Source organism: Ovis canadensis, chromosome 2, assembly GCF_042477335.2.
Source record: "Ovis canadensis isolate MfBH-ARS-UI-01 breed Bighorn chromosome 2, ARS-UI_OviCan_v2, whole genome shotgun sequence".
Classification (NCBI taxonomy): Eukaryota; Metazoa; Chordata; class Mammalia; order Artiodactyla; family Bovidae; genus Ovis; species Ovis canadensis.
Window position 1 is genome coordinate 246,852,257 of NC_091246.1, and position 13,139 is coordinate 246,865,395.

At 40.4% G+C, this 13,139-nt stretch overlaps 1 protein-coding gene across 1 annotated transcript in view; it reads right to left on the reverse strand.

Moving 5' to 3' along the window:
* MACO1 (macoilin 1) overlaps nucleotides 1–13,139 on the reverse strand; it is a 68,224-nt gene that overhangs the window by 34,059 nt on the left and 21,026 nt on the right. Inside the window, exons 5-6 of the mRNA XM_069575014.1 lie at nucleotides 11,743–11,921; nucleotides 10,038–10,539 (exon numbers count right to left, since the gene is read on the reverse strand). Coding sequence (XP_069431115.1) covers nucleotides 10,038–10,539; nucleotides 11,743–11,921 — 681 coding nt within the window. The remainder of the gene's footprint in view (nucleotides 1–10,037; nucleotides 10,540–11,742; nucleotides 11,922–13,139) is intronic.

Genomic DNA, 13,139 nt, shown 5'->3' on the forward strand with positions numbered 1-13,139 from the left:
TCACGACCCAGATAATCACGATGGTGTGCTCACTCACCTAGAGCCAGACATCCTGGAATGTGAAGTCAAGTGGGCCTTAGAAAGCATCACTACGAACAAAGCTAGTGGAGGTGATGGAATTCCAGTTGAGCTATTTCAAATCCTGAAAGATGATGCTGTGAAAGTGCTGCACTCAATATGACAGCAAATTTGGAAAACTCAGCAGTGAAGAATTGATGCTTTTGAACTGTGGTGTTGGAGAAGACTCTTGAGAGGACACTGGACTGCAAGGAGGTCCAAACCAGTCCATCCTAAAGGAGATCAGCCCTGGGTGTTCTTTGGAAGGAATGATGCTAAAGCTGAAACTCCAATACTTTGGCTACCTCATGCGAAGAGTTGACTCATTGGAAGAGACTTTGATGCTGGGAGGGATTGGGGGCAGGAGGAGAAGGGGACGACAGCAGATGAGATGGCTGGATGGCATCACCAACTCGATGGACGTGAGTTTGGGTGGACTCTGGGAACTGGTGATCGACAGGGAGGCCTGCCGTGCTGCAGTTCATGGGGTCACAAAGAGTCGGACACGACTGAGCGACGGAATTGAACTGAACTAAAGTAATAGCTACATACAAAATATTTAATCTAATCTAACTAGAACCTCTAAGTGTCTAGTTAAAATCTTCTTTCTGAAATGTCACGTATTTTACTAATTTTACCTCTAGGCTGGAAATGATACTGTTACGAATAAATGATCAAATGCACCTGTAGAAATGGAAAGCCCTACTTTGGCAGCCATCACTCATGGGGACAGTGTCAGGCACGTCACTGGGCAGCACAGGTTGTCAGCACAGGCAACAGGCAGCACACGGACGGAGAGTAGTGAGGGTAAAGGCCAAAGCCCCAATCACTGTCTCCCAAGATCAGATTTTCTTTCACAAACTATTCCGGACAGAGCAAAATGTATTCAAATGAAATGTATTCAGAAGAAAACAAGCCAATGTACCACTTTCTCTCTGGCACCTAAGATGATATACAGGGCAGTCAACACATTTTCTAACCAAGGGGATTTCCTTGGAGGGAAGGTTCTGGAACAGAAATGTGGGATCTGAGTTCTCTCTCTCTAGCTACCACAATGACAAAGAGAACAGCTAGGACTAAGCGGGAAGAGAGAAGGCAAGAGCCAGCAGTAAAGTGGAATAAGACAAGGCAAACAGCCTTTCTCTACGTTCTTGGCTGACATGTGGTTTGTGCCTAGATTCCCTGGCCCTGCAGCATAATCAACCCACTGCCAGAAAAAATGGCTTTTTGACAACTGTCCCTTGGAGTTTTCTTCCCTTGCCCATGTAACTTCCAGAAATTCCTGAATCTCTTGCACAGCAAGGAAGGGGGCTTAAGAGTGGAAACTCTTTTTATTTTTTAGAAATAAAGTCAGTAGCAACTTACTCAAGAACAACAAACAGCTTGACACTAGACAGCAGGTCTCTGGCTTGGTCTAACGTAACACTGAGGTATCCCACCTTCAGAGCCTTTGAGTTACACGGCACTGGCACTGCACTGCAGTTACTGAGGCCCGCCTTTCTTCTCTTGGCCGCCTACCTATTATTTTTCCTGGACAAAGGGTAACATTTGTTCAGCAAGTATTTACTGAGTATCTACCGTGTGCCAATCACCATATATCATGGCAAAGGAAAAAAGAGGAAGACAAGAGCAAAGGTGGTCCCTGGCCTCACTGAGCTTCAGTTCAGTTCAGTCGCTCAGTCGCGTCCGACTCTGCAACTCTATGAAGCGCAGCACGCCACGCCTCTCTGTCCATCAGCAACTCCCGGAGTTTACCCAAATTCATGTCCGTTGAGTCAGTGATGCCATCCAACCATCCATCTCATTCTCTGTCATCCCCTTCTCCAGCCCTCAATCTTTCCCAGCATCAGGGTCTTTTCAAATGAGTCAACTCTTCGCATCAGGTGGCCAAAGTATTGGACTCTCAGCTTCAACATCAGTCCTTCCAATGAACACCCAGGACTGATCTCCTTTAGGATGGACTGGTTGGATCTCCTTACAGTCCAAGGGACACTCAAGAGTCTTCTCAAACATCACAGTTCAAAAGTATCAATTCCTCAGCTCTCAGCTTGCTTTATAGTCCAACTCTCACATCCACACATGACTACTTGGAAAACCACAACCTTAACTAGACGGACCTTTGTTGGCAAAGTAATGCCTCTGCTTTTGAATATGCTATCTAGGTTGGTCATAACTTTCCTTCCAAGGAGTAAGCATCTTTTAGTCTCATTGAGCTTACATTCTACTATGTGCATATAAGCCTGTGTAAAAATTCAAGGCATGCAGAAACAGACAATGTAGAAAGTAAACATCTACTACAGTCAACTATAACTGACCATTTGGCATAAACTATTTCAAATAATCTTCTGCGTATGTAAAGTACAATACTTACCCATATTTTGTAATGGGGTCATACTATCTGATCAGTTTTTCTACTTCCTCCCCTTTAACAATCCATCTTGAGGTCTTTCCATTACATTCTTTTTAAGATATGTTTCCACCTTTCAGGGCTTCCCTTGTAGCTCAGCTGGTAAAGAATCCGCCTGCAATGCAGGAGACCTGGTTCGATCTCTGGGTTGGGAAGATCCCCTCGAGAAGGGAAAGGCTACCCACTCCAGTATTCTGGCCTGATGAATTCCAAGGACTGTATAGTCCATGGGGTCACAAAAAGTCGGAAACGACTGAGCGACTTTCACTTTTCCACCTTTCAAGAGAATCCTTTGTAACATTCCCCACTTTAACTATTGTGATCCCCCATGTAGGACTCTTTAGGGACTTAAGAGAAGGCTGGAAAAGTCCACATAAGGCCGCCTTCCCCCGGGTACTTACCCCAGTGAATGCACAAAGGCTCTACCTCTGGAACTGACTGCACTGTCTTGTTTCCTCCTCAGAGTTGGGTCTCAGCTTTGGATTCTATCCTTGCTTTGTGCCTACAATCTCTAAGATGACAAAACAGAGGCTTCTTGGACTCTCTCTTTATTATGCTTTTTCTTCACAGCTATTCACACCAAAATCATACTGAATCCACTGATAATTAAAAATCAGTATCTAAAAATATGGCCCTTTCCTTTCAGTGGATATCTAACTTTAAATTGTCTGTAGATGTCCTAAAATGGGGCTTCCCAGGTGGCCTGGGGGTAAAGAATCGCCTGCCAATGCAGGAGACTCAGGAGATATGGATCCCATCCAGGGTCAGAAGGTCCCCCGGAGAAGGACATGGCAACCTGCCCCAGTATTCTTGTCTGGCGGGCTGCGTTCCATGGACTTGCAAAGTTGGGCACAACTGAGTGCGTGCGCACATCTTAAAAGGTGGGGAAATGGAAAACTGGCCCAAACAGCAAGACCACACTAAGGAGTCTTCTATAAGGCAGAGGTTACACAACAATTTAAACCACTGGTATCTGGAGACAAGATTTAGTTCAGACTGAGAACTGCTTAGTCAAACCACCTGGGCCATCTGTGCCACCAGCTGAGTCCCATCAAGGAAGAAAGTTGGCTGCTCTTAGCTTTTGCTATCTTTGTCCCTCATAAGAAAAACATAAAATCACAAAACATAAACATAAGATTTATAATGGCTAGAAAGTGGAATGAAGGCCAGTGACATTCTGCTCGCCCACCAGCTTAAATTAGAAAGAGATGAGTCACCAATGCTCATATCACAGCCTACTAAAACACAATACTAATCAATATAGTCACTGATGGACCAGGACATTATAAAGCCTATTTATCAACTATGTTATCATCAATCTATATGCTCCCAAAATATTTCCCTAAGACCCAGAAGTGGTAATATAAGTTAGTTCCTGGTATGAATGTAAATTAAACACTCCTCTGTGTAAGTGAATGGGTTAGAATTTCTTAGAGAGCTCCTCTACCCCTTCAAACCCCTACCCTCCCCCACCTCCGCCACCCCACCGCCACACCTTTGCTGAGGCAGGGCTACCAAACTTGCTTAGTGATTACTGGAAAAGTCCTAATAAACGTTCTCTACCTCTCCCCCAAGGCTCTTAAGTCTCCAACTATGCGGAACTGTGTGAACAAACTAAGTTATAACATTTTGGTATGCCTGAAATAGCCAAATGAATTTAGAGAAGAAAAAAAGAAAGAGTGACTATTCAATGAATTACAGCATTCCCCAGATTTCCATCTTCCCCTGAAGAAAAGCTACCCCCACTTCTGCCCTCAGAACCTACCACGATGGCCATGCCCATGCCTCAGACTTCTCAAGCAGTCACGGTGGCCTTTCCCCAGGGTTGAGCTTTACATCCCCTATCTTAAGTTCCCCAATTCGAGGCTCTCGGGTCTGCTCTGTCAAGGTAGGCCTAGCCCAGGTTTATTCCTAAAGAGCAAATTCCCTGCTAGGGGGCTCCAGGGTGTCTGAACTAGACTAACTCCCACAGAGTCCTAATGAGAGCTGCATTCTTAGAGATCCTATAAATTTTCAAACGGTGGCGGATGGCCACCATCTGTTCAGAAATAAATATACCCCTGTGTCTTTGGCAAGAGCATGAATTTTAAAAATTCTTAAAACAGCATCTCTCTGGAAAAAAGGAAAATTAAACAAATTCTAAAATTCTAAGCATTTCTTCTATACATTTTAGCCAAAAGAGCACAAAGTTTAGCTCTGGTGCCAACCCTTGTGCCAACTTTAGATGTATATATATTTGAAACAAACAAAAACACAAGAATTTGTAAAAAAAATTTAAAAACCAGAACAATAAAGCAGGTTGATATAACTTTTTTTAAAGCAGCACATTACTAACAGCAAAGGCAGAAGTCATGAAACTTTGGTTCTGGTCCTTGTAACTGTCCCTCCAGCTGGTTACTGCTAAGTCACTTCAGTCGTGTCCGACTCCGTGCAACCCCATAGATGGCAGCCCACCTGGCTCCTCTGTCCCTGGGATTCTCCAGGCAAGAACACTGGAGTGGGCTGCCATGTCCTTCTCCAATGCATGAAAGTGACAAGTGAAAGTGCAGTCGCTCAATCGTGTCCTACTCTTATCGACCCCATGGACTGCAGCCTTCCAGGCTCCTCCATCCATGGGATTTTCCAGGCAAGAGTACTAGAGTGGGGTGCCATTGCCTTCTCCAAGCTGGTTACTAGGACTAGTCATTTAATTTTCCAGGACTTGTTTACCTCACTGATGAAACGACAGGGCTGGGGAGGCTGCTCTAAATATCTCTGCAACATTCTAAATTCTACTCAGTTTCATTAAATGCATCCCTTCTAGGCAAAGTGTGGATACTTTTCCTTTATGACTCTTCACACCAAACATTATTCAACTACGTTAAAGAGTTGATATCTTACTAAGAGTAAGTATGAGAAACAAGAAAGATTAATCTGTCTTGAACACAAAAACAAAGAAAGAAAAAGGGGGATGGAAATAAAACAAAGAGACTTCTACTTCAACATTTCTACAGAATATGGATCACTTTACATTTTGGACCCAGTTTTAAATTCTCTCCCTTAACCAGGAAACTGAAACAAGTACCAAATCCCAAACAAGAAACCCCACAGTCTTGGGCTGTGTTTGAGAGGAAGCACTGTGCCAAGCACAAACAAAAGTGCTGGCTCTTCCGCTTGCGGGCCCTGAAACTACAGGAAAGCAGCTCAGGTGTTACGCCCAGACCTACTAGACCTCAGGTCACGGAATGATCACACAGACTGCCACGGAATATGCCACATCAAGTGAAAACCAGGGTTAGGCTAGGTTGGGAAAATGATTTCAATATAATTTAGGTGAAAAATCAGGATAAAAAAACTACACAAACGCTATGGCCACATCTATATAAATTCAGCTGATGAAAACACAACAAAAATTTAAGTGATTTGTGTCATTTATCTCCTTTTTTCCACCTAAATTTTCTATAATTTTTTGCACGCTTAAAATATTTAAAAACTGACCACTGGAGGAAAAAATTGAGCAAACCTCAGTCTAATTTACATGATTCCTTTTTAATCTGCCAGCACGTAGTTAAAATAACTGATCTTTCTCATTGCTTTTTTGTTTATATATAGAATTTTTTCCATGTCAAAATTAAAAATATTTTTGGCTACCAACATTATAAGTCTGTTTCTAAATAACTTGGGTAAAGAATTCAGAAATCAAGCTGGCAGAAATTGGGTCATTTTGTAAGATACTTATTTCTCAAATCAAAAGATGCTTTAGCAAGTTCCCAAACTCTTCCTGGAAAGTGGCCTACAAGCAATGCTTACTGCCAAGTTCCTCACCTTCCCCAACCTGAGCAATCTACCAGCATGCTTTTTAGTTGCTGGCTAGGAAGATCTTTGGCTTGGTAGGCAAGAGAGTTTCTGTCACAACTACTCAACTCTGCCACCATAAACCAGCCACAGACACTACACAAATGGATGAGTGTGGCTACGTTTCAATAAAACTTACTTTACAAAAACAGGCAGTGGGCCAGCTTTGGCCTGTGTGCAGTCATTTGTCAGTCTGTGGTATACAGCACTCTAGAGAACATCCTTGGAGTTTGGAGAGACAATGAAAAGACCCGAAGGACTGCTTGCTCCTTCACAGGGAATGACCATCAGATCTTACTTTGACAGCCATACCAATCTTTAAGACTTCTCTTTGAAAGTGGTATATTAATGAATTCCCCCTGCAAAGACAATGAATTGGTTCCTCAAATATAGCAGTTTTCAACCATGATATTGAGACACACATAGCTATGTGGAATGTGTTGCATTTACTAATACAACAACACTGGTTTTCAAGTGATTTTTAAAAAATTTACAAAAGGGACAATCAGTCTTATCCCTCTTATCCCTCTAGCCAGCCTGGACCTGTACACAGCCCTGGATGTACCTGGAAGAGTGAAGAACTCATGTACAAACTGTTGAAGAGACTTCAAGCCCAGCCTTTTCCATCTGAAGATAACAAATCCACTCTCTGGCTAACAGCTCAAACATGTCAGGTTTGGATCCATTAAGAGTCTTAATATTCATCAAAACATATATGAAGTCAAGCAAGATGTATTTTCCTTTCATAAACTTTCACTGTTATCACAAAAAAAACTTGAAAATGCATGAAAGATGAAATAAAAACTAAAAGACCCAATACTATCAAGGAGAAATTACTATCATCGTTTTGGCTCCTTTCTCGTCAAACCCTTTCTCTGTGTGTATCAGAAAAACAATGCTTTCAGTAAGATTCCTCTCTACTTTCTTCATGAAGTATTATATTATAAGCACTATCCTATATTTCTAACTGTCTCAAAATATGATTTTTAACATCTGTATTAAAAATCCATCAAATAGATGGACTATAAGTATTTAAGTTTCTCACCTATTGTTGGATATTTAGATCATCTATTTTTTATAATATTACATGAAAAGTTGAAAATAATCCCATGGAAGCTTATGAAACTATTTAATATTTTATATTTATGTATTTGACAGCAGGTATACTTGGAGGAATTGGGGGCAGGAGGAGAAGGGGACGATAGAGGATGAGATGGCTGGAAGGCATCACTGACTCGATGGACATGAGTTTGAGTGAACTCCGGGAGTTGGTGATGGACAGGGAGGCCTGGTGTGCTGTGATTCATAGGGTCGCAGAGTCGGACACAACTCAGCGACTGAACTGAACTGATTCCTTAAAACAGAGTAATACTCTGGAGCCCTTCAGATCGAGGCACATCAGAATACACATCAGTGACCACAGGAAGAGGTATATACCCCAGGAGCGGGTCAGGAGCACTGGACCCACGACTAGAAAACAGGCCATCTGAGTTCTTGAAATTCCTTATTAAAGGCAGATGAGGTAGTAGAGATCACTGACATGACAAGTGGGGCCCAAGTGAGATGGTATCACAGAACTGAGCCTTGATTGCTCTCTCTGTAACACCCAACAGAGGAAAATTGTTTTGACTTGACTGCTATTATTAAAATTGTGCAGGAGAGAGGATGTTAAAAAGCTGGTGGCAGATGTTTCATTTATAGCATACAGTAAATTTGTGAGATATTCACTTTGACATAGAAGGTCAACTAATTGGTCTTTTTCCCCTGAGCAAATGAAAGACAGCTATCTGCTGAGAATTTTCTCCGCAGGGCACGACGGGGCAGAATGTCAAAAAAAAACCACATGTGAATGTCAGCCTGGTAACAGCAGCAGCATGGTATGTTTCCAATAGTGGCCAAGGGTTATGAAACCTCTAGAGCCTTAAGGAGTAGAATCCACCTGTATTTCCCTTTATCTAGCTGCCAATCAGAAAACTAAAACAAATTATTAATCTAATTCATATAATTTACAATACTAGAAACTTTCCCTTATAAATGATCTGCTCTGAAACAAGCCAAACAGGAACATGAGATAACTTAGAGGAGAGAAGGAGTCACAGCAGCCCTCTTGAGCTATGTACTTTTTGAAAGGTTCATGAAATAATGCCATTTACAATAATATGGATGGAGATAGAGATTATTACGCTAAGTGAAGTTAGAGAAAGACAAATACCATATGCTTTCATTTATATGCGGAATCTAAAATATGGCAAAATGAATTTATTTGCAAAACAGAAAAAGACACACAGACACAGAAAACAAACTTACAGTAATCAAACAGGAAAGGGGGTAGGGGGATAAATTAGGAGCTTGGGATTAGCAGACACCAACTACTACACATAAAATAGATAAACAACAAAGTTTTACTGTATAGCACAGAGGACTATATTCAATATCCTATAATAAACCATAATGGAAAAGAATATGAAAAAAATATAGAGATATATGTATAACTAAATCACTTAGCTGTATACCAGAACCTAACACAATACTGTAAATCAATTATACTCCAATTTTAAAAAATACTAAAGAGAGAAAAAAAATATAAAAGCTCCACTTCAGATCTCAGTTTCCAAATTGAAAGATATGAAGTACAAGATTCTTGAGAGTCCCTTGGACTGCAAGGGGATCAAACCAGTCAATACTAAAGGAATCAGTCCTGAATATTCATTGGAAGGACTGAGGCTGAAGCTTCAATATTCTGGCCACCTGATGCAAAAAACTGACTCATTAGAAAAGACCTTGACACTGGGCAAGATTGAGGGCAGAAGGAGAAGGAGATGACAGAGGGTGAGGTGGTTGGATGGCATCACCAACTCGATGGACATGAGTTTGAACAAGCTCCAGGAGTTGGCGATGGACAGGGAAGCCTGGCTTGTTGCAGTCCATGGGGTTGCAAAGAGTTGGACACAACTAAGCAACTGAACTGAACTGATGAAGTAAAAGGAACGTATGTGTATTTTATAAAATATATAAAACACAGCAAAATTAAGTCTGAGCCAATCAAGGTAATACAACAATGTTCATCTTTAACTTAAACATGGGAAAAGGAACATTTCTAATTAAAATCTGTATCTAACACTGAACAGTTGACCCTTGAACAATATGCAGATTAAGCCCAGTATAATTTATAGTTGGCCCTCCATATCCATGGCTCCTCCACATCCACAAACTCAGCCAACTAGGGGCTATGTAGTACTGCCATATTTACTATTGAAAAACACGTATAAGTGTTCCCACACAGTTCAAACCCGTTATTCAAGGATTAACTGCATTTACCTATGGAATTTTTAGAAAGAAGATTTTTTGTACCTGTCTGACAAAGATTTGCACGAACAGGCCACAAACTCTTCTTTTCGTGTCTATGCCACATGATCTTTGGATATGCAAATTGAAAAAAGACTAAAGATACGCCTCTCAAAACCACAAGAAAAATCAAGTCGTGTGTAAATTTGTCAAATGTGGGAAGTAACCACTATCACCTCACACTGAGCACACTGGGAAGAGCTTTAGTCAATGCTTCTGGATGGTGCGGGCGACCAACAGACCCGTGGGAAAGAAACACTCAGTGTCCAGCACCACAGAGTTAACTGTCACAGAATCTGATCACAAACAACCCCTGCAGCCTACTCAGAAATACGCTTCTCAAGACCCAAGCCAAGCTCATGGGAAGTGTTAAGGACACAGCACACACACTTACCTTACCAGTGCGTCCGGTTTGCTTAGCTGGTTATTAGGAATACAGTTTTCCATTAAGTCCTTGTGTGCACTTGGGCTCTTGCTAGTGCATTTCTGCTTCTTCTCATTTTTACTAGATGAGGAAGGGATGCTCCCATTTGTGGCGCTGTGACTTCGAGGTGAGGAGTTCACAACGCCACTGGCATTTTTGTAGTTTTTTGAGGAAGCAGTGCAGGAGTCCTCTTTCAAGAGATTTTCTGTACTTCCCACAAGATCATTATTTAATCTTTTACTATTGATATGGTTTTCCATATACTCAATTTCTTGTATTTTAGAGTCTACAGGTTGTAGAATATTGTTGTTGTTTATTCCAAGGTTGTGTTTTTTGGCATCTTTGTCCTTTTCTTTCCCTTTTTCTCGGTATTCTATCTCTGGCAAAGTTGTGGAGAGTTTTTTGTTGGCTGGGATACCCCCGTTGTGGTGTATGAGGATTGAGGAGTCCATGTCAGGTAATCCTTTGGCTGCTACAACACCAGAAACAAACCAACAAGCAAAAAAAACCCACACTGGACTATTTAGTTGTAAAAAACAAAACGGACTGATTCAACAAACAGTGTCATCTACACTTAGAAGCGTATTACATTAAGCTGCCAACTCAACCAGAAGCAAGAACCACACCTCATTATGCTAACTTCAAGAAGCAAAGCTAAATAAATTTGAGAAGCTGCACATTTAGAATATCACCATCATTTCGAAACACCACGTCATTAAAGTTCTGACCTTGAAAAGAATATGAGGATTTTACAATTAAGTCATACCTCATTTATCAGTCAAATCAAACTTGTCTATCACTGGGGTGACAGGACATAGGCAGATCATAATCTTATAGGCCACATTTAAAAAGATGCTTGGATTAAACAAATTTAGTAACTTTACTGAAAAGATAGATTAAATGAAACAAACAGGTGTGATGTTAGCATACAGGGCACCTATCCTTTGTCTTGCCTCTATTGTTAAAGTAATAAGAAGTCTGTTATCATTTACTGGGCCGCTTTACAATGAATCTTCTGTATAGGTCTACATATTCAAACTCGACAAAGTGTACCTGAAGAGGTAATTTTGCACCACACCAGAGAACAAGATTTTGTCATGTGTCAACTAAAAACAAAAACCAAAGAAAACTAGTATTGCTGTCTGTTCACTTATTGAATTGGTTACGTATTCATGAAAGAGGCTGTATTAGAAAAGGTCATTCTAAGATCCATGTTGCATTATACAAATCATTTAAAATAAGACCTAGCCATGTTTACTCTATTCAGAAGAATTCTGATTTGTAAAACAATTGTGTTTACATCTCTATCTGGCTTATACTTGGCTTGCTACAATTACAAATGCACATAGTTGCATATACTATTGTCACTGAGAATAAATATTTTAAAACCTTCATAACAAATAAAATATTAAAATAGAAATAAACTGTAAAAGGAAATGAAATAAGTTTTAAAAATAAATATATTTAAAAGCACATGGTCTTAAGACACTAGGCAGAAAACATCATACATAGTCTGTATTTCATGACCAAGTAAAGCAACAGTCCTAAAGAGGAACACCAGAAAACACAAAAAGCCATGGTAATTTCCCAAAGCCCTAGCAACTTTTCTGAAAAAATACTACTGACAAACTAATAACTAACCTATTGAGCCAACAGCTTTAGAGTAAAGACCTACCTTCCTCGGCCTCTTTTTCTTGCTTCTGTAGCATCTGTTGCTCTGGAGGGAGGGCTTGTTGAAGAAGCTGCATGTAAAATTCGTTCTCTTTTTGCACTTCTTTTTGCTTCCTCAACCGCATTTTGTAGCTTACATAACTTTTGAAGCCAAAGCCCAAAGTCACCACTGGGTATCCAATACTAGAAAGAAGACAATTCTGCTAGTAAATGTAAGTTAAGAAAACAAGCAACACACGCATCAGGCGCAGGAGGACCCTATGACCGATTCGTCATTACAGATGATGGCAACAGCTGAGCATCCAGTAAATACAACTCAATATGTCTGTTGTGGAAATCAGGCAGCTAGCATGCAGAACAAACCCTTGCAGAACAGCAGGACCGGTGGACCATAAGAAGCTGCCCACTAGGCCCTGGCAATCTGCAAATACACTCAAGAGGTTACCACAGAGACTGTTGGATACAGTGGCCAAAGTCTTTGATTAACATGGAGCCTGCCTCATGCATAGTTAGGACTTAGGGATCTGTATGTTTTTAAGAACTAAAAAGGTAGAGATTTTATGAGTGATCATAAGTAAACATTGCAAGCATTAAAATCAAACGCATCATTTGGTTCTGAATACTAGAAGGCAGGGTCAAATTCAGGTGACTCATCTTCTCGCTGCCTGAGAAATGCCTGTCACCAGCTATTCCTGGAAAATTAGTTCATAAACACTCTATCAAACATAAATTAAGAATCATTTAACCAAGTATCTGATATTATCAGAGAAAACATTTTGTTTGCACCAACAAATTAAACCAGCTGTACTTACAACTCTAATCCCTGGGACAAAAAGTTGAAATATTTTCATTCAAGCCATCAGTCTAATATTGTTTCAAAGCCTCTGAAAACACTGTCAAAACTTTTCTCAAGCTTCATCAATGCTGTTATTTCGTTGCTAAGTCATGTCCGACTCTTTTGAGACCCCACAAACTATATAGCCTGCCAGGCTCCTCTGTCCATGGGTTTTCCAAGCAAGAATACTGGAGTGGGTTGCCATTTTCTTCTCCAGAGGATCTTCCTAACCCAGAGATTGAACCTGCATCTCCTGCATTGCAAGAGGATTCTTCACGGCCACCAGGGAAGTCTCATTAACATTAAAACTTATAATTTATCAATTATAATTAGTCTAAATGTGATCACATCACAAATTTAGTGTCAAGTTTATTGACCAAGTCTATTTAATTCACTTGTTTGTGAAGATTTTAAACATATTGGTAACTATTTTTTGGTTGTTGATTTCTATTTGTTTTGGTTTCTGCCATAAATATTAGCAAAAATTGGTGTATTTAAAAGAAACATACGTTAAGTGGTGATTTCTATAATAGGTATAAACAAAAATCAAGCTTATTTTAAAAAAT